The 23,157-nt window shown below is 39.5% G+C and overlaps 1 protein-coding gene across 3 annotated transcripts in view; it reads left to right on the top strand.

Annotated features, from left to right (window-relative positions):
- Positions 1–23,157, top strand: part of PSD3 (pleckstrin and Sec7 domain containing 3) — a 661,118-nt gene that overhangs the window by 572,088 nt on the left and 65,873 nt on the right. For all 3 annotated transcript variants that reach the window (XM_089675248.1, XM_089675257.1, XM_089675266.1), the window contains one exon: positions 7,918–7,988. In XM_089675248.1, the coding sequence (XP_089531374.1) occupies positions 7,918–7,988 (71 nt within the window). The remainder of the gene's footprint in view (positions 1–7,917; positions 7,989–23,157) is intronic.

Here is a 23,157-nt window from a genome sequence, read left to right as displayed (position 1 = left end):
TATGGGCGTAAAAGCAATCAGTGTAAAAAAGAAAAAAAAATCTTCATCACCCCCCACAAGTAGCACAGTGTCACTATGGTGACACTGTACTGCTAGGGTGACAGTATGTTAAAAAAAACAAACATAAATAATAATATAAAAAAAAAATGTCAAAAATGTTTTGAAAAATTATGATTTTTGGTTATAAACTAACTTGGGTTATTTTTGTTTTACTAAAAAGATAACTGAAAAATAGTTGGCCAAGATATATGAAGAAAGATTATTTATTTGCAAAATGTTATAAGAAAAACACTTTTTTCCAAATTTTTTCATTTATATAGCAAAAAAAAAAATCCCAGTGGTGAATAAATACCACCAAAATAAAGATTTATTTGTCTCAAAAAAATGCTAAAAAAGTTCATATGGGTACAGTGTTGCATGACCGCAAAATTGTCATTCAAAGTGTGATAGCACTGAAAGCCGAAAATTGGCCTGGACAGGAAGGGGGAAAAGTGGTTAACTTTGTCCCCCCGCTCCCCATTAAGGATTGGCACCTTTGGGGAGCTGGTACCCGAATTTTGACAGGTACCCATTTCCACTTCTGCTGCGATCGCCTAAGGCGATCAGAAGCGGATGTTGTCCTCCCCCCTCCCTCCCCGTAGTTTTCTGGGACACGTGACAGGTCCCAGAAAACTACGGTGCCAGTCACAAAGCTCAGCGATTCTCGTGCCTGCGCAGTGAGCACCTGGCTGTGAAGCCGCAACTGAAGATGCCAGTGCCAGGGAGAGAAGATGGCCGGTGAAACCAGCCGTGGCGAGGACACCGCGGGACCGAAGGACAGGTAAGTAACTGTATTTTAAAAGTCAGCAGCTACAGTTTTTGTAGCTGCTGACTTTACTTTTTTTTTTTTTTTCAGCTGAAACTCCGCTTTAAGCAGTGACTACTTTTCATTCATTACAGTAGATTACTCCTAACCTTCAGCTGACGCTTTTCTGCTTCTAGTGTCAGCTACACTCCATACTTGAAATTCTTACCTGCTCAAGGGCCTACTTTCCACCAGGCCTAGTCCAATTATGCTGCTATTTGGCAGTCCTGCATTTCCTTCGACCTTGCACAAATCTCACTTTCTGTCCTGGACTAGATAATGATAGAAGTGACCTGCGTCCTAAAAATAATAAGTTCAATATTGGCTCTGTATAACCAAAGATCAGACGTCATGCACCCATCAACTTCTTCCTGTGAATCCAATCTTCCATACAGTGATCTCCAAAAATGAAATATAATATAGTGTAGTATGCTCAATAAACCGTGCTTCAAATCCTGTCCAATGTGCTCACATTTATAATAAAAAAACATAATTTTTTTAAATTATAAATGTGAGCACATTGGACAGGATTTGAAGCGTGGTGTATTGAGCAATACTATACTACATTATATTTATTTTTTGGGAGATCACTGCATGGAAAGATTGGATTCACAGAAAGAAGTTGATGGATGTATGATGTATGATCTTTGGTTATACAGAGACAATATTGAACTTTGAGAGCACTGGTCACTTCTATCATTACCATTTATTTCTGGGAGGGGAACAGATTGACTTCAGCTGCTAAGAGAAGGATCATTGTTTACTATATTTTGTTTGTATAAAGGAAAAAAGGAGGTTTCAGCACGCTGTTTAAAAATATTTATAGTCCTGGACTAGAGCCAATGGAACTCTTTTACATCATATTCTAACAGGAATCTTCCCCCTCTTTCTGTGCTATTGCCATTGTGCCATTTTCCATCTACCTCCTGGCTGGAATACTCTGTTACAACACCTCCAGACTGCATTGCCACCAGATCCAATCTCCAGACCATACACAGACTTCGAAGCTATGCTGACATAGCAACTTGAGCTGGAGCACTCATTATCTGGTATATCAGCTTCTTCTGAGGGAATCATTCTGGGCCACGCCATGCTTCTTTTCCAAGTGGGAGGAGGAACTCGGTACTGCAACAGATGATTTGGAGTTGGACAAAATCTTGACATTTACTCATAAGGCTTTGATATTGACGAGAGTGCAGGAGTGTAATTATAAAATGTTTCTAGGTGGTATCAATGCCCTTTTGTGTTACACAATACAGACCCCTCTATACCAAAAGAATGTTGGAGGTGCCTTTGGGCTCCAGGTACAGTGACCCATATCTGGGGTACATGCTCACTGATTGTTCCCTTCTGGGATCAAATACTTCAATGATATCATAAGCTTGTGGGCAATAATGTTCCTATTGTTCCTTCGAAGCACTGTACTCTTCATGATACCTGGCTCTTTTAAACACATTAAAAAGGAATTGCTGTGCCATTTCCTAACCTCAGCAAGGTCTGTTTCACTAGATATTGGTGTAAACCACATAGTCTTCCTACGCCTAAGTGGGCATGTAAAATGGATTCTATCTGCCTTATGGAACAAATGGTCTCTTGGGAAATGTGTACTGAAGAGGCATTTAACATTAAGTGGACATTGTGGTATAATTTTAGATGCTCATTGAACTTTTCATCTTTTGTATGAGTTACCCACTAAGCATGGATTGGTCTCCTCTCTAATCTAGCTCATGGCAGAGACACTGGCACTGTCTGGCTCTAGATTCCACCCCACAACTTTTTTCCTTCCATTTGTTTTTTTTCTTTTTTTATGCTTTTTTTTCTGGAATAAAGCTTTTCTGTCAATGTGTACTTTCCAATATATCCATACTGGACTTTGACTGTGGACTCCTTTCTCATGGTCTGCTTCCTTATTCTTGCATAACATAAATATATGCAACTCTTTTATATGTACTATTGTTGGTGTTTCAAATTTGGTTTTGTTTCCTCAGGTTTACCTACAGCTCATCACTGAATGTATTGTACATTGTTTCATTATGATTCTGACATTATGGATATAACTGTAAGGTCTCTATTCTTTTGACAACTGTATATGCTCTTTTGTTTTACTTATGGAAACATTTACCAATATTACTCTAAATGTGTATGCCCATGTTGTCTTGCATCTAGTTTTAATTCAAATTTAATTTATTTTTCTCTACAAAGTTCTTTTACATTACAGTTATGGTACTTTTAAGCATAGTTTTGGTAGTTTTTGCAGCAGATTTAATTTCAAGAATTTCCACAACTTAATGAACTTAATGAAGTATGTAAATGTGATTTGCTGGTGCATGGCTTAGCCCTTCAAAATGAGCTGTACCATAACATTGAAGGGATTAAAATACAGAATAAACTTGTTTTCAAAGGATGTGTCTTCATACCATCAAGCTGCTTAATAGTGGTAATGATATAATCAAGTTCTATTTTTTTTTTTAATTAATGTTTTTATGTACAACTTGGATATGAATGATGCCTTTGACTCCCACAGCAGTATAAAGCAAGAATTTATGTCCTATTTTCCTCATACTGAAGTGGGTATTACAGTGTACTTTCCAGGAGGAAGGCTGACGAGGGGACAGCAATCACAGATAAATGTTAATGAACATTTTAAAATTCTTCAAGTTGATCCATTTTACATCTTGGGGATTCCATTAAGCATTCCGTGCAATTGAATAGATTACATTTACATGCATTTAGTTTTAATCACTGCTTTGTAATTCGAGGGCATGATTATGCTTTACCAGCTAATATTTTACAGCAATATATTTGGAAATGGACCCTACTCTGTAGTTAGTATTCATGTCTGGTGGCTTGATTTCAACCAGTTCTCTCTTAACATTCCACAGAATTTCCTCTAGGGGTTTTCTGTATTGGAAGTCAATGCAAGATTTATTCTTGCATCATGTTCCAGCTTTCAGAAATGGTGTAAAAATGTCAGGAAAGGGATCATTCACAATTAGGACTATCTGTGGAGTGCATGTATTACTATCCAAAGGAATGCATGCATCGGTATGTTTGTAGTACAAAAGAAAATGTTCCCAGATAGACCACATTCACTGTTCTCTTAAAAGTGGATACATGCTGTACTACTTGTTTGTTCAAAAATAATAGGTATCATTATATGGAGTCAAGAAAAACAAGCTAATTGATGTTCTTCTATGTAGAAAAGCTTACTCCTTAGTCCAATAGACACAAACGAGTCTTGGTAACATACAACTGGAAGGAAACAGCAGGAAGAAAGGAGCAAAACAGTGCCACAGCATTAGGTGTTGAGCATCTCTTCCCTAGAGCTCTTCCATTTTCTAACCAGATGGTCATGTTTATATTGGCCAGTTTTCAAATGTCTATGTTAATGGGGTCTGTTTAAAACTTCTTCCTACTCTGCCACTGTATGTTGTAATGCAGTCTTTTCAAATATTTAACTATCCAGCTGCTGTGGCACTGCAATGTGTATAAAGTTGTGTATCCACTTTCTAAAGTAGCTCAAGATTTATACAGCAAGGCAGCTGTAGGTGCCTTCCCACATCCTTGGCTTATCTTCAAAACACTTGGGTATCCTTAAGGCTCCGTTCACACTTGAAGTTCGGAGCTCAAAAATGCTCAACATGGAATATTGCATTCATTTCAATGGTACCTGTTCACATTTGAGCGTTTCGTCACCTGTAGCAATAGGTCTGTTACTCAAAGTACATGAGCTACTTTTCAGGCAGAATTGAGCATTTTTATTCCCATAGACTTCAAAGGAAAGCTCCTAAACAGTGAGAAATGAGCGTGTTCTTTCAAGCGTTTTCAGCTCAGACAGCTGCTCCCCTTGCCTTTTCTAGCATCACAGCACACCTTATAAACACACATCTGGTGTTCAAAATGGAGGACAGCTTGCTGCTGGAAGCTGAGACCTTCATCGGTCTAATTTGCGGCCACCCCTGTATCAGTGATCCCAGGTATCCCCATTATAAGAGCCAGGCAAGAACCACCAGAACGTGGGAGGAAGTGGGACGAAACTTGCTGCCACACTGGGACAGCTACACTGCTCCCCAGATAGAGAAAGGTAAAGAACCTCTGTGTAGAGCAGGCATGTGCTTGATTCTGGTTTGCCTGTTGTATGTGCCTAGGACTTTTCTACGGCATTTCTGGCAGGCATGTCAGTCAAGCATAATTTCCCACTGATTTTAACTTCTTAACTTTAGTGGAAACTTGAAGCTGTATTCGTTTCCAGAAGTGTGATCCAGCCATGTGATCAGTCTTCTCCATCCTGTGTAAAATTTGCCACATGTACACAGGTTGGTCACATCAAAAACGCCTAAATGAAAAACGCCTGACATATTTCCCATTCTGTAAAAGCAATTGAATCTGCACTTGGTGTCAAAAAAACTAAAGAAAGATTTCACAGAAAAAACACCTAATACCAAGTGTATATCAAAACTGCTACTAGATAAATTGTTGAGCTGTGTATCAAAATTGTTACAAAATATCAAAACAAATTATACTTTAAATATATAAGCCCTGGTTCACGCTAAATGCGGCTTTGAAATCACGCTACTTCACTTGATTTCAAAGCTGCTGGTCAGTGAGATTTCATGTGCAGCTTGCTCGCACACAAAGTCACCAAAAATAGTGCAGGAATCTTTTTTTCAAAATTGGTGCTGCACTGCTAAGTCAGAGTTGCACTGATTTGAATGGTTCCATAGGTCCTAACACATTTTTAGGTGCCACTGAAATTAATGCCACCTGAACACAGTGATGTGCGATTTGACATTTTAACAGCGCGTTTTGAAATTGTGAGCAGAGTCACGGTGATTCCGCACATGATTGAAAATGCCTATATGTCAAGGGAGCCTCAGGCTACCTTCACACTTGAGCTGAGCCATTTCAGGCGTTTTTTCAAGCTATTTTTTAGGCCGTTTTGATCCTTCTTTTTTTTTTTTAACAGAATTACAAATATGCTGGTAGATAAATGGTTACGCTGTGTATCAAAACTGTGTTAAAATAAATACCTTAAATACATGTAGTTGTCATGCGATTTTGAACTGTCAACCGCATGAAAAATCTCATTGGTGTGAACGGGGGCACACAGTGTCACAAATTATAAGTAATCCTCATAAATACAATAGTAAACACATAATTTTGTACGTATCATTGTGTCACCTTTCTATGCACAAAATGATTTACAGTATGTTTGCTATTGTATTTATGAAGGCTCTCTCTCTCTCTCTCTCTCGCTCTCTCGCTCTCTCGCTCTCTCTATCCCTTCCATCCCTCCCTTCCTTCTCTCCTTCCTTCCCTCCTTTCTTTCCCTCCTTTCCTTCCTTCCTTCCTTTTCTTCCTTCCTTCTTTCCTTTCCCTCCTTCCTTCCTTTCCCTCCTTCCTTCCTTCTCTTCTTTCCCTCCCTCTTTTTTTTCCTTCCCTCTTTCTTTCCTTCCTTCCCTCCATCTCTCCTTAACCTCCTTTCTTCAATCTCTCCTTTCCCTCCTTCCTCTCCTTCCTTCAATCTCTCCTTTCCCTCCTTCCTTCAATCTCTCCTTTCCCTCCTTCCTTCAATCTCTCCTTTCCCTCCTTCCTTCAATCTCTGCTTCCTCTCCTTCCTTCAATCTCTCCTTTCCCTCCTTCCTTCAATCTCTCCTTTCCCTCCTTCCTTCAATCTCTCCTTTCCCTCCTTCCTTCAATCTCTCCTTTCCCTCCTTCCTTCCTTCCTTCCTTCCTTCCTTCCATCTCTCCTTTCCCTCCTTCTTTCCTTCCATCTCTCCTTTCCCTCCTTCCTTCCTTCCATCTCTCCTTTCCCTCCTTCCTTCCTTCCATCTCTCCTTTCCCTCCTTCCTTCAGTCTCTCCTGTCCCTCCTTTCTTCCGTCTCTCCTTTCCCTCCTTACTTCCTTCTCTTCTTTCCTTCCTTCCTTCTCTTCTTTCTTTTCCTTCTCCAGAAGTGCCACCACATTTCAAAAGCTTGCACTATTTTAAAGTGTATATTTACTATGTAAATCATGGAAACAGGCACCATATAATCAAGGATCTGAAAGTTGATTATTACAATATTTTCTAAACATTAGATATGTGCATTCAATTCACAAAGCTTTAACACAAGGATACATTTTTTTTTTCATGACTGTATTTTCAAATCACATCAGACTGACTATAGCTGTCACTTTTTAGAAAAAAAATGAGGCTCTTTATCTCGGTGTAATAACTTTTTGAATTGAGCGTATAGTAATAAAACAGCTCATGCGTTAAGATTTAGTGAACTGACCTTTTTCAAGTGTTACCCTTATCAAGTTGTTTAAATGAGCATCCCTATCAGGGCATTGTCAGGGCATTGTCTGGGCATTTTGCCAGTAGAATATAAGAAGGAACTATTTATTTATTTATATTTGTATCATTGAACATATAGTGAGGAATGCAATCAACTTTTTTCCATGTTGTCTGAGTTGAGTTTATTTGTACGGAATGGTGAGTGTTATTATATCGTATAATGTCTTACCAGTTGTATATTAAAATACAGCTATAGATTATCAATAAAAGAGTATATTGTACTTTGTTCTTTTTTTATGAATTACATTATATTTTGCAAATAGGTAATGTACTGCTAAATAGTTTTGGACAGAGATATTCTTCTTGAAGGAAACCTGTATTAAGAGAGATAGTCATTGAATATTATCACCTTAAAAATGCTAATTACATGGCTGTCTCTGGCGTCAGTGCTTTGAGATGCTGACCTGGGAGAACCATGCAAGCCATGAAAGTCAGAGTGATGTTCTTATCCTGCATATTTGTTCCAAGTCAGTGACTTGTAGTATGTAATCTATTGGATCAGCATGACAACCGGGGAGCTAGCTTTTCAGAGCGAGTAGTCTGCAGTGGTAGGGACCATGCATTTGTTTTGAATAAACCATAAGTTAGGGCAGTTTTAGTAGCAGTGCAGTTTATATAATATATTGTGCCAATAAGAATAGTTTTCCAAGCCAATCTATTTGATATGATACAATTTAACAAATACAACAGAAGAAATGTGGACTTATCTTTTATGCTTTTTTTTTTTTACTTGCAGCTCCAAGGGGAAAACGAGGATGGAAGACGTTTTATGCCATTTTAAAGGGAACTGTTCTTTACTTGCAAAAGGTAAAACCTTATAAAATCCATGCATACATATATGCATCAGTTTAGACTGTAAACAATATTGCATATGAAATGCTATTTCTAAATTTTTGCAATTAGAGAAATTGTAGTCATTTTAAGAAGTTCTAGAACTACCACAAATCAGTTGTGTTTGTTCTATAGCGATATAATAAATAGAGATAGAATATAGAGCAATTTAAATATAGTGTTAAAGCGCTTTTTCCTTGTTGCTCTGTGAATTCATCAAGGAATATAACATGGGTGCAGTTTGTTAAGACCAAATAGACTGTAACTCTACAACATAAGATTTGCTGCCCGAATTCAAGGAGGCTACTAGATTTACAATACACATTTTTGAAATCCATGCCATACATTCTGCTTAGTCAATTTTTTTAATCACAATCCAAAGATTGTGGTATAGTCATCAGATTATAAACACTTTTAGGAATGCGAAGTGATGTGAACGATTCATTTCTGCAAAATGCACAGCAAAATGCAAACAAATATCAATAACCGCTTTTTGTGTACCACAATGTCACTTTAATGAGCATTGTCCTTGCATATGTCATAAATGTAGCTTTCTAGAGCAATATGGCAAGTTTAGGTATAGACCTCAAAAGGTTTGTAAATATAAATTATGCTCAATGGTAGATGAATATCTGTTTTGAAGACAAAGAAAAGGGTATTACTAACTATGTGCTCCACCTATTTGAGGGTCATAACTGTTGACTTGTAATTCAGTGTGTGGATAATTTTAGTGTGCAGAGCGTTTACTTGCCAGTATTGTGTTAATATTATTTATCACTGTGATAATATAGTATTCATTGCCCTGATGGTATGCATTTTTCTGGTTTAGAGTTAGGGCTTAGAATGAGCTTAAAGTGTAACAAAAAGTTAAACTTTCTTTTCTTTTTGGATAGAGTAAAGGAGGTTTATATTCCTTGCCAGGTTTTTTTGCCGTATGTGTCCTATTGGCAAGATTTCCCTTCACTTCCTGCCTCATAGCCAAAGCAGAAAATGAGAGGAAATCCCTCCAAGGTGAGGGAATCCCAGTGTATCACCAGAACTAGTGTCCCCATTGGAAAATGTCCCCTTTAATACTTTTCTGGAAAGAACCCAACATTTGGGATTTTTTTTTACTCTTTTGATGATAATGGTAAACAGGACAAATAGAGAGGGTGAATATCTCTATTGGGAGCACAGACCACAGGAAAAATATAACAGGTGTTCTAATCTCTCTCCACTCTATCCAAAACTAAGAAAACATTTTTGCCTTTTAGTTGCACATTAAACGTGTAAACATTGCAACATAATATTAGTGGAAAAATGAGGAATAGGTTAGAATAAGTAAAGCAGGGCTTACACTGGGGGAAGGAGAAGAAACACAATGAGCTCATCAGTCTCCTGCCCCTTGTTTCACTGTGCTGTCTCAGGCTGGGAGTGGAAGGAGACCTGTTAGAGCTGATTCACACATGTGCGGTGCGGATTGAAGCTCAGGTTTCACAGCTAATTCTCAGAATAGTTGTTCAGCAGTTCAGGTCAGGTTACATCTGGTTCAGCACAGGTTTAAATCAGATTCAGGTCAGGAATTTATCCTGTTCACAACTGATGACATGCGGTTTAGAAACAGTTCCCATAGAGGTCAATAGCCTGTAATCTGTACCTGAACCGCTCCTGCACCTTTTTGATGCGGATGCGGTGCGATTGGAGCCATACAAAATTCTCCTGTGCAAATCAAATGCAATATACCGCACTGCATATGTGTGAACCCAGCCTAACCCCTATTCTAAGCCTATTCTACCTACCTTGTAAAAGGAAAGGTGTGCACTTACCTATTCTGAAGCTGCTTAGGTGCTGGCATATGATTGAGTCCCAGTGCTGGCTTCAGTGTAGAGGAAGGACAGCCGACCATGGATGCCCCGTAATAAGCCTATGATGAAGTCATTGCTCTACAGCCATTGTCGCTGCCTATCCTCTGCAGTGTAACTGCCACTGGGACCAAATTATGTGACCAGAGTGGCTTCAGAATAGGTAAGCATAGACATAATTTCTTTTACAGGAATTCCACTTTTATTCCATTCCATTTTTCATTTTGTAATTTTGACTTGAGTGTGCCTTTATTTCCTGTCCATGGTAGGAGCACAGCGCAGTCAGAAACAGTTAAATGCCCCATACTTTACTCTGAACTCCCTTCCTACACTAAGACATGGGCTTGAGACCTAGGTAGAGAAGTGTCGGAGGAAGACTGGTCCACGTCGTTCCACTTTACTCATAAATTTGCTATTCACAAGAAAAGAATTTTAAGCTTCTTTATCAATGGTACAGGGATCCCCTCTCCATACACAACATTTTTTCTTCTAAACCCGATCTTTGTTGGCGCTGTGATAGAGCTGTTGGTATGCAACTCCACATTTGGTGGGATTGTGATAAAATACAACCCTTTTGGCGTCAGGTCTTTGCGGTATATAACGAGATCTATGGGGAGTCCTTGGCCCCTTTGCCGGAAATTGCTCTTCTCTCTATATTACGGGCTCACGGGCAACACAGAAGAAAAGTCTGTTGCGTTTCTTCCTGTCTGCAGCCTGCCAATTGATACCTCTCTTTTGGAAAATGGCTACCCCCCCTTCCGATGTGGGTTTCCGTGCTTAATGATACCATGCGTATGGAGGGAATGCTAGCATTTACCAATGATACTTATGATAAACATAAGCTGTTGTGGTCGGTCTGGCTCCATTTCTTCTCCTCTGCAACTCTCCATGATATGTGTGCCCCTGTTCCGCTCTAGTGGAGTTATACCTTGCCCCCCGACTCGATCTCATTTTGGCTTGGTTGGACCCTGTGGTACATGCCGTGATGTGTGCGACAGGGTTGCTTACATGAGACACGCGTGGGCAGCTATCCTATTGCTGATTTCTGCTGTTCCGGTTCCCCAATCCTTTTTTTTTTTTTTCTTTCTTCTCCTTTGATACCCTTTCCACTGACCCCTTCTTTTCTTTTTCTTTCTGTTTCCTCCCCCCTTTCCTTTTCTCTCTTTCTCCTCAATTACGGTTTGCTATCTTGGTTGTGCGGAGTTCTTTCATATTGGTCCATACATCGTGCCAGGGGATACCCCTCTGACAATCTGTTATGTTTTTCCTCCATAATATGGGTTATCGATCCTTTCCTCTTACAGTTTTATTGCACTATTCTCATTTACCCACATGGATCATAACCATCTCTATGATGTTTTTTTTTTTTTTGTCTATGTGGTTGTACTTGTTTTTTATACTTCCCATGCTCTGTTTGTTAAATTTATGTAAAATAATAAAGACAAATTTGCCTTTAAATGCCCCATACTGTTTCTGTTTATACAAAGCAATGTGATATTCTGGATGCACTGTCTTGATTATATTCCATGTTGTTTTATTTTTTTTTTCAATATAGATATTCAGCTTGTTCCAAATCATTTAGCTAAATATATTTGACCAAAATGCATAGCTGCGTCATTATCTTGTATATTTCAGTGCTGAATATCTAATGTAAAAGAATCCAGTGAGTTTGATTTTTGTTCCTCTATAATGAATAGACGATGAATGATGTCCCATGCATTAATTGGCCTAATGCAGACCATTGCCTTGAATTGCTGTACCATCAGAATTGAATTAGAACTCTACATTGAAGACCATTGATTTAATGCCCAGTGTCATGTGTTTAAACAATGTCTGTATTCATTTCCCCTGATAGCACAGATTTTAACAATGCTGGCAATCTACAAAACACCCCTTGCTTGCTGTTATGGCAAAATTAATCATTTAATTATATCTATTGAATAATAGTTTTTGGAACTTCTGTAACTGTTTAATTTGCTAGTCATCTTTCGTCTCTTCCTGTAAGTAATGTATTAGACACTACAGACAGTGACTGCAATGTGGCATGTAACCAAACCATTATTAATGTTGTCTGCAGAGTGCTATGATGTATTTGTTTATACAGAAATTGATTTATACTACTAGAGATATGGGGATATTTTCATGAAATGAGGCCTTTTACTGCTTTTATTTTCTGTAAACAGGTTGAAATTATTTATGTCAGGGAGACTTTTCTTTTCTTTTAAATCTCAACTCCAGCCAAAACCATTTTTTTAAAGGGGGAATTTGGGGTTTTAAAAAGAAATAACAGCTGTCCCCCACTGGCTCGAAGTCTGAGTGTTCATATGAGTGCTGATCTCAGTCCTCTTAGAGCAGAGAGCAACAACTGTCAGTCACTGCTCTTTGCTTTGCACCTACAGCACTCACTGGAACGCTGTGCTGGGGAAGGGCAGGAGCAGCTGACTCAGGCTCTCAGCAGAGTGTTGAGTGGCTGAGTCAGCTGCCAATGTACACTGCTCAAAAATATTAAAGGAACACTTTGAAAACGCATCAGATCTCAATGGGGAAAAATATTATGCTGGATATCTATACTGATATGGACTTGGTAATATGTTAAGAATGTAAGGATGCCCCATCTTTTGATGGAAATGAAAATTATCAACCTACAGAGGCCTGAATTCAAAGACACCGAATATCAAAGTGAAAAAACGATGCAGTAGGCTAGTCCATTGTGCTGAAATTTCATTGCAGCAACTCAAAATGGTCCTCAGTAGTTTGTATGGCCTCCATGTGCTTGTATGCATGCCTGGCAATGTTGGGGCTCCTAATGGGATGACAGATGGTGTCCTGGAGTATTTCCTCCCTGATCTAGACCAGGGCATCACTGAGCTCCTGGACAGTCTGAGGTGCAACCTGGTGGCGGCACTCAGGCCACCCTCATGAAGTCTGTTTCTGAGTGTTTGCTCAGAGACCTTAACACCAGTGGCCTGCTGGAGGTCATTTTGTAGGGCTCTGGCAGTGCTCATCCTGTTCCTCCTTGCACAAAGGAGCAGATACCGGTCCTGATAATGGGTTAAGGACCTTCTACGACCCTGTCCAGCTCTCCTACAGTAACTGCCTATCTCCTGGAGTTTCCTCCATGCTCTTGAGCCTGTGCTGGGAGACACAACAAACCTGCTTGCAATGGCACGTATAGATGTGCCATCCTGGAGGAGTTGAACTGCCTCTGCTATCTCTGTATGGTCCAGGTATTGCCTCATTCTACCAGTAGTGACCCTAGCCAAATGCAAAACTAGTGAAAAACAGTCAGAAAAGATGAGTAGGGGAAGGAATGTCAGTGACCTCCACCTGTAAAACCATTCCTGTTTTGGGGGCCATCTCATTGTTCCTCATCTAGTGCACCTGTTGTTAATTTCATTAACACCATAGCAGCTGAAACTGAATAACAACCCCCTCTGCTACTTAACTGACCAGATCTATATCCCAGGAGTTTAATTGACTTGATGCTATACTCTGATTAAAAAGTGTTCCTTTAATTTTTTCTGAGCAGTGTATGATTGGGATCCTTCCAGAGTATGAAGTGGCTCTGTGACATCAGCTGACAGCAGGCTATGTTGACTGTTTCTGGGTCACAGGAAAGCAAACATAAGTGCACTCCTGTGACCCAAAAGAGAACTATGTCCAAAGAAGCTTTACCCATACTTCTCTTTTAAGTTGTGTACAAAAGGTGTTGGTGGTGGTAGTGGGGAGTTAGAACCCCTGCTGAGTTTGTATTGCTGCTTGTGTCTCCATTCTCATTGCCTGTCCATTTGATGGGCCAGACAGAACAGGCACTAAGGCATTTAGAGGATATGTGAAGCCAAAACACCTTATTGCATGAATACATTTGTTACACAATTGTCTGTGATGTATTTCTTCTTCTGTCACAGCAGTCCTATTTACTAGGAATCCTGACAGTTTCCCTAAATCCTGTGTAATTCTGATCACCACAACAGAAGCAGATCCATGCTGACACAGTCAGTTGATCAGAGCTGCAGCGTGTCTAGTCTGTTCTACTGCCCTAACCCCCCTCCTCCCTCACTTCAGCTATCATAAACTTATAGCCAAAGGATCCCCCAGACTCTGGTGATTCATGAAAGCTGTGATCAGGGGCTTACAAGCCATTGATTACAGTCATTCATTAAAAATGTAAGAACTACAATACCACTATAGTGTACCCTGCCTGTCATTAGATCCTCCCTGTTGTGCACCTGCAGTCTGATTCCTTCATTTACCATTGTCTCTGCCATCTGTGCCCACCTGTGAGCCCTCCATTCCCCATTTCTCTCCCCCAGTGCCTACCAACTGAGACAGCTGTTTGTGGGGAGGATCATATTGTGGGCACGCAGCAGGAAGGACCAGATCTCTTCAGGATGGCGAACAGGAAGATCGGCAAACATGTCACTCATGTTTACTGATCCCTTTGGTTTCCTGAGTGAACACGGGAGTACTCAGTACTGGGAACTTCTGTTTTCATTCATACTAAAACATTGATTGACATGTTTACAGTTCTAAATGAACATAGGAGTGCTCAGTACTGAGCATTCTGGGTTCAGTGAGGAGAAAGCTATTTAAAACCTTAATCACCAAATTATGTTTTAGACATCCTGGCTTAAAATAAGCTCACGACTTCTGCTGCAGCCGTGAGTTTGGCACTGATTGTTTCGGACATTTTTGGGCTTTAAAATAAAAGTGATCTGGGCCACCTCAAAGGTGAAACATCTGGGGTCTGTTTTGACCTGATATTTACCCAAAGCCCCCTAATGACAGTACTAGTAAAATGGACTGTTGACATTGTGGTAATTATTATTATTATACAGTATTTATAAAGCGCCAATGGTTCGCTCAGCGCTGTACATTACAAAGGGGGACAGAACATGTGACAGAACAATACCAATACAATGCAAAACATGAGGGGATCGAGGGCCCTGCTCTTTCGAGCTTACAATCTAGGAGGGAGGGGATAGTGGTACAGGAGGAGATAGCTGTGGGGGATGGAGTGGTAGGAAGAGTGGAGGAGGTCGGCAGGTTAGCAGGGGGTGGGGTAGGCTTCCCTGAAGAGATGGGTTTTCAGGGTGCGCCTAAAGGAGAGGAGAGTAGGTGATAATCTGATGGGTTGGGGCAGGGAGTTCCAGAGGATGGGTGACACCCTGGAGAAGTCCTGGAGGCGTGCATGGGAGGAGGTGACCAGGGAACTAGAGAGAAGGAGGTCTTGTGAGGAGCGGAGTGTGCGTGCTGGGCGGTACTTGGATATTAGGTCAGTGATGTAGTATGGGGCAGTATGGTGGACAGCTTTGTACGTCAGTGTTAGGATTTTGAATTTGATCTGTTGTGCAATGGGAAGCACCATTTACTTTGCTTTCAGGAAATGTATGGTTTGAGGGGTATTTTACAAGTTTTCAAAGCTGTAAATAAAAATTAGTGAAACAACAATATAAAGCATAAAATAATAAAAATGGTCCAGACACCTGAGGTTAAAGTGACATACCGGTAATATATATATATACTGTCCACCTCAATGCATTCAAGGTAATTTTACATTACTTGCTGTATGAATGAGTGGTATCAAAAGGAGCAGCAGTTGTGAAAATATCTTCAAGGGAAATCAATAACAGCATTGCAAGCCCGACTGAGACTTTGATCATTATCGCCCCCACTCCCCTTTCAGTACTCAAGAAAAAAATAGTTCAAGTTAGTCAGCTTTAATGCTGCTTTGCACCCTTTCTTTAATGCAATTCCCCTCACACAGTGCTGGACTCTCAAACTGCAACAACCACATTGTGTCTCCCCACCCAAAGTACATATAAGGACATTAGAAAGCAAAAAAGGTCATGTCAGATGCACTCCAATTAATCTATTTTATTAGGCATAAACTTAAAACCACATGGTTTTAAGTGTATGCTTATAAGTGTATGGTTTTAAGTATATGCCTAATAAAGTGGATTAATTGGAATGCAGCCGATTGAACCTTTTTTGCTTTCACGCGAGCTGGGCTGGCACCTATTGGAGGACTAGTGCTTGGATACTTGGAGCCTTCTCACCTGGAACTGCGATAACAATATACATATAAGGACATGTATAGCTTTTCCTGACCTATAAAGGCTTCAGTAGTTCTGGGTTAAAATGTAAATCAGTTGATAAGATGAAATCAGAAAGACAGCGATGAATTAATTTGCTGTAACACAAACCATTTTAAAATATGTCAGACTTGATTCACGTTGACTTGGTAGAAACCTAAGAGACACATGCTGAAGAGTTTACCTTTGAAAACTGTATGCGAAAATGATACATTCCAGGGGTATAGGAAGCTAAGGGTGTATTCAGATCTTGAAATTTGTTTTTGAAAAATTAGTGTTTGGCCCCATCCTTTCCACCTTCTGAACTCCCCTATCGTTTAGTGGTGCTGTTCATGACATTAAAAAGCAGGTGAAAGGGGGCAGGGCCAAAGTCATATTTTTGATCAGTGGTGTTCACTGAAGCTGACCTCTATGCACACATTGACTTTTAGTAGCAGTAGCGTTTACCAGCAGGAAAAAAAACCCTGGGGCCAGTGCATCCAGGAGCAGCAGCGGTTTGGCAGAAAAAACGCTTGACACATGTAAACGCGTCTAAATGTGTTAATCCTAGGCACATTTAGCACGTGAACATTGATTTCAGTGACCAGAAAAAATTATTATTCTGGCCAATTAAATGAGTTAACGCCCAAGCTCTGGACGCTTGTAAACGTTCCTAAATGCTTGTAAATACATTAGGCATTTTTTCTGCAAAAACGTTGCTGCCAAGAGGAGGAGCATTTTTAAAATGTCCTATGTGCGTGAGGCCTTAACAAAATCTAGAGTTGTTGTTTTTTTACTGTGAGAAATCTATTCTGCTTTGTCCATTTAAACAACCCATGTCACAGTGTCCTTTTCTTCCTCTTTCTCCCCATCATTTCAGCTTGGTTGTACTTGAAGTGCACAAATTAAACATTCCCTTTAGTAAACTTGATTTTCAAATATCATTTCTTCTCACCTTCACACACAGTTGTTTTATGGTGCCGATCCTTCGGCCTCTGTATTGAAGTTTTGCTCTGTAAGTGGTCTAGTTTTCTGTCTGAGAACAGAAGCAGATGTATTAGTACTGCTTGAATGAGAACAGGCATGAATTCTATTTGGCATTTACGATTATTCTCTTTATGCCTCTTTGTTTCTTTCATTTTACGTAACATTATAGATCTATAAAGATGCAGGGAATATGGTTTAAATAGATTCAGTCTGATAAAGCTGCAATTGATAAAACACTGTTAATTTGAGGGACCCATTATTTTGTACATTACTTTATCTAGGCACTTAACGAAGGTAGTGTACCAGATCTGTCACAAAATTTCCCACTGAATGTGGGAATTTTTATTTTATATTGTTTGCTTTTATCTGAATTTACATTCACATTTTGCTTTTTTCTTGATTTACTAGTTTTTGTGCTCAAAAAACTGTTTGACAAACACAATATTACCAAACTTTTATTGTATGGAAAATATATGCACACAAAAATGACTAAGTCAAGACTACATACGATATGTGCAATAAGATTTACTAAATGTGTAAAGCCTGTTTAGTTAGAAAAGTGATTAGTAAATGATGTGAACTTTGAATATCTAATCATGTGTGACAGAAGTTAAAGCAGAACTCTGGACAAAACTTTTTTTCCCCATGCAGGGGGGCTGTGTCTGCACTGCATGGGTTAACTGCTTGTTTTTGTCTAGGGGAGAGGAGAACCGAGATATACTCACCTAATCCACTGATCTTTCCAGCTCAAGACTGGTCCCTGCCACTCCTGCCCCCCACGGTCTAGCATTCTTGTGCTGTGGACTGTTTCTGACATCATCATGCCCGAAAACTGGTTCCCCTGCTGGACGTGGGGGAGTGTGGTTTTCCGGAGGATCTAATGAATGGGTGAGTATATACTCTGTGTTCACCCCTAGACAAAATGAACAGTTACCAATGCAGTGTATGCATGGCCCCACAGCATGGGGATTTTTTTTTCTCCTGGAGTTCTGTTTTCAAAAAAAAAATTACTGTTTTGCCAATTGACTGAGGTTAAACTGTGGATTGGGACATTGGCAAACAATAAATCTGCTGCCCAGCCAGGTTTAACCCCTCTTACTCCCGCATACTTTCATTTTTTTTCCTAGTGTCCAAGGATTGGTGTCTTTTCTCTACTGAGAAAAGTTTACCCTTTTTAAAAATTAAAATTTTTCCTAAAAATAATTATTCTTCACTGAAAACCTTATCTATAAGCTGGTGAGATGGGTTCTATATGCAGCTTTCCAAATCCGTACTTCTTCTGTGCTGTCTTGAAAGCTATACTTAGACTCCACTAGACTAAAGATTGTGGGACCTTTCTGGAATTGTGACCTTCAGGCACTTGCTCAGTCAGCGGTGATTCCCACTTTTGAGCATTGGGTTACTTAGCCGCAGAGTGTTTTCTAAAGCCTTAGCACGGCCTTAGATGTGTCCCAGTCTCTGAACACTCCTAATGAGTAAGCCATATGGATTGAGCATCGAGAGCTACTACATTAATAATGTTCAATGCCACCACTGGGGGGTGGACCTGGTATTCTCACAGCACCCTTATGGTCCAGGCAGATGTGGTACTCCGATTTGATTAAACTTCCAGAATGTAGAAAGCATGAGGGCACGCGAATATTACCGGGCCATCATAAAGTTTATGCTACATAGACAGCCAGCTTGTTTTGGTGGTTCAAGGACTCTGCTTAATCAGGGCTAAAACCGATAGACATATACGTAAATCCATGATAAACATCTTAAAGGTGTGGGAAAAAGTAGAATACCTACTTTCATGTAGTAGAATTGTAGTTACCAGCTAAAGCCAAATAGCAAATATGCTCATATAAATGCCTCATAGTAGTTAATCAGTGAGCATATATCTTCTTTCATGTAGTAATATTATGAGTAAGATCTACAACAAGGAATCGGATATGCTCACCATGTTGCATGGTACTAATAGTAATTAAGCAGACCTCATAACATTCATATAAAACAAAAAGAATACATAAAATTATTTTATGTCTTCTCTTATATCTTGTTGTCTTGTCTTATGTGTGTTTTAACCGTATTGAAGGGGGAGCCCACAAAACCTTTTGGCTGTCTATGTGGAATAAATTTCATGATGGACTGTTGATATTGCTGTGGTGCTCTCCTTCCTTGTACGCTCTAGTGACCTCTTTCAGGTATTTATTTATTATTTATTTATTTCAGGTACTTCTATAGCGCTGTCAATTTACGCAGCGCTTTACACATATATATTGTACATTCACATCACTCCCTAACCCTCAAGGGGCGTACAATCTAAGGTCCCTAACTTACATTCATACATACACATATTAAGGCCAATTTAGACAGGATCCAATTAACCTACCAGTGATTTAGATGAGGACAAAGAGTCCGGTGATTATCTGCTCCTGTCCAAATTAATCATTCTAGCTAGTTCTGGAATGTGCGCACACTGGAAGAGACTCACGCTGACACATAAGTTCAGTCTATGAACACTTCTAGTTTATTATAATGAGATATATTAGTCTTTGATTGTTCATTTCCACACGAAAACAATCTTCGGGATCTTACGCAGGATCTTCTTCTAAGTCTTATCTATAGAAAGAAAAATATGTCTTTGTTCTCAAGTCCACACGATGGGAGGGGGTTGGTGAGCAGACATTTCTTGAGCAAGGAGGACTACAAAATCACACAGACAACAAATATACACACAACATATATATATATATATTCATACAAAACATTAAAACATTTAGAAATATAAAAATAGAAAAGCAGATATGTATAAAATGTATAGAAATATGTATGTATTCAACAAGAAACCAAATAGGCATTTTACCATATCCATCACACCAGCATGTCTTTGGAGTGTGGGAGGAAACTGGAGCACCCGGAGGAAAACCACGCAGGCACAGGGAGAACATGCAAACTCCAGGTGGTGACGTGGCTGGGATTTGAACCAACGACCCTAGTACTGCCAGGCGGAAGTGCTAACCATTTAGCCACTGTGCTGCCCCAGGTATCCTTTCAGATACATCTGCTTACAGAGAGCAGCCCTCAACAATATTCACTACAACCTTGTAAATTACAGCTTAATTCAGCACTTCTTCATTGTACATAATAATCCTAAACAAGTTTCAGACAGACAATCCGTGGGCCCTTCCAGTTTGTTCTATCCAAGGACTCGCAGATTCACTACAGGAAAAACTGAGAAGAATCCTATCTTTTCTGCAGTATGGTCTGGATCAACATTTGGCTCCAAGTATCAAGGGACAAATTTTGGCACTTGAAATCTTTTTCTCCCATTTGTTGGTTAAGACAGTACAAACAGTACAGTTGTACAGGGCTTTTCTTGTATGATCTCCTGTGACTGTTTGGTTTCAGTTAGCTGTTCAGCAACTACATGTTTATCAGGGATTTTCCCCTATCCATTCTCACTCACAATGTTGGATTCCTTCTTGCCATCATCTTGGCAACGCATGTGTCTGAGCTGGCAGCCCAGTCCTGTAAGGCATCCTTTCTAGTCTTATGCAAGGACAAGGTGGTCCTGAGGCCCTACCATCCCAAGGTTGTTTCAGCCTTTCACCTTGACCAGGACATTGTTCTTCCATCTCTGTATCCAGCTCCAGTTGATCAGAAGGACATTTCTCGATGCTGTCTGGATGTAGTTTGCACTGTAAGGGAAAATGTCATTCATGATGATCCCAAAAAGAAACCAGTTGCTCCTTCCACCATTTTTCAATGGCTCAGGCAGATAATTTTCAAGCTTATAATCTTAAAGATGAGGTTCCACCATTTCCTGCCAAGGTCTCTTTACTAGACCTGTGAGTGCTTTTTGGGTTTTTTAGGCTCCTTTCACATGGGACGGAGTTGTCATCTCCGATCAGCAGGGTATCTGTAAGACGATTCACTGCAGAATGAGATAAATGTCAGTTTTTTTACATCCCTGCCTGTTCTGTTTGATACTTGAGAGCTTTATGGGTGGCTGGATGTAAACAGACTCCACTGTCCGTTTGCATAAGGTTGCCTCCAAGCCGTCACATGTAGTTCTGGAAAAATGGAAAAGGATGCCTTCCTTTTTATTCTATTGTGGATGTGGATGGACTTGGTGGTAAATAAAAGAATAGTTTACATCCACCTGTCAGCCTGCAAAACTGACAGTGTGATAGGGCACCTAGGCATCAGGCAACTATTTCCCTGATTTGCAAGGCTGCTACCTGTTCCTCTTTTTAAACATTCTCTTTTACCAGGTGGATTAGATACAAAAACTCAGTGGTTGTCGAAATAAGGATGCACTCTTGCTGCAGGGAAACTTTAGAATATGGGGGAGATTTACTAAAACTGAAGCACTCAAAAATTGGTGTTGCTGTTCATGGTAGCCAATCATTTTCTAACTTCAGTTTGTTCAATTAAGCTTTGATAACAAGCTTGTTAAAAAGAAGTAAAATCTGATCCTCACAAATATTCTTTATATACTTAAATTGTCACTTGAAATAGCATCGAGGAAGAGACTAGTTTAACTTTAACTACACCGAAGAAATCCTGTTAGAGAGCATGCAGCCACGGTCTCCAGTTGGCATTACTGCTGACTGGTTTTAGGGGTGAACCCTCTTCATCAGGGTTGTCCTTGAAACTGAGGCAGTGAGGTTGGAGCAGGTCTCTTGCTGGATGCTATTTCACATGACAATGCAAGTCTATGAAGAATTTTTTGTGCATCGGATTTTACCATTCTTAATGAAGAGTTCACATGCTTGTGTGCTTTTTGTGGTGTATTCCAAGTGAGTGTTCAGGCTTCATTTGATGCCAGCTTAAGGTTCTTAAGGCAGCTCTTCGAGCTGCAAGCAACCCCCAGTTTTATTCTTATTATGTGGGCCTTTTGGCATTTAATTTGCTTTCTTGCGGTTGGACTGCTTTTGCTCCTCCGTAAACAAAATTACACATACCAGACCTATGGGTTGATATAGTGGGTCAGCCACTGGTATATGCATACAGCTCTACCCTGCTTTGTTAACACCTGCTGCATTCCTGTTAATATTTTTCATCCAAGGTACCTGCTGAATACTAACTACAACTCCTTGCATCCTAACACTAGGTTCTTTCATATTTCAATCCCACACAACTTTTGGAGTGCTAAAAAGCCGGGATTATCACAACTGTATTGCTGTTTTGAGAAGCAGACAATTTTTTTGTTTGACCCTCTTTTTGAAGCACTTCCCAAATTATTGGGATTGTAACATTGCTTGGCCTCTCTATGATTGAGACCTTTTTGTTACAGCACTATGGGGATTCCTGCCCGTGCGCTTTCTGCTCAAGCTTTGTATCTCTTGAGGGCTGGTAGAATACGTCTTAAATAAAAAAAAAAGATACCCATGACCTGTTTCAGAGATGCCCGTGATACTCATTTGACATTGATATTTAGGGTCTGATGTTTGATAACCTGGTGATAGGTACAATCATTGAGAGCCAATATATAATTCAATTATTTTCCACTTTTCTTATAAAAATACAGATATTTCAATTTATTTTTTTATTTTGATTCTTTTGAACCAATGACATTTTACACTGGAAATACCTGTAAACTAATCAAATCTAATTTCTCCCACCAGAAATGCTTTTTAGATAGATAGAAAGGTTAATGCAATGAGAACAATTCCCTACTATCTGGGCACATGACAAATAATAGCTGTACAAGTTCTTAACACAGTGCCCTTTAAATGATCTTTAGAGGTAAAAAAGGATAAACAGATTCTATGTGAACGCTTATGTAGGGCTTTCTATAGTACCCTCTAAATAGGAGCATGAGCAAATACTCTTGGGAATTCAGTGCAAAAGATGGAGATTTATTGATCCAGGCACATGACAGACTAAACATATTAAACCTCTTTTAAAGGTGAAGGGTGAGATGGGCCAGTGTTGTAAAGGACAAAGTAAATATGGTCAATAAATCATTGACATGTGTCTTGAACTTTCCTACCATACTTCTCAGTGGCACATATATCAAATATAGTATAGTATATGTTTTAAACACATATTTTACATCAAATTTATATATTTAAATTTTCATAAAGTCTTTCCTGTTCTACTTAATTACCTTTATTTCAATTCAAACTTTTTATGGCAAATGTCAGATGGGTACTTAAAATCTTGTGCAGAAATGTGTTGAGTATATTATTGTTCTACTATCTGGAAAGGGCAGACAGACAGGGTTAGCAGATGCTTTATCTTTTTCTTTGA

This window comes from Staurois parvus, unplaced genomic scaffold (assembly GCF_062004578.1).
Source record: "Staurois parvus isolate SC_StPar_1 unplaced genomic scaffold, SC_StPar_1.0 ptg000013l, whole genome shotgun sequence".
Taxonomy (NCBI): Eukaryota; Metazoa; Chordata; class Amphibia; order Anura; family Ranidae; genus Staurois; species Staurois parvus.
Note: the sequence above shows the minus strand (reverse complement) of the source record. Positions and strands in the feature narration are given on the sequence as shown.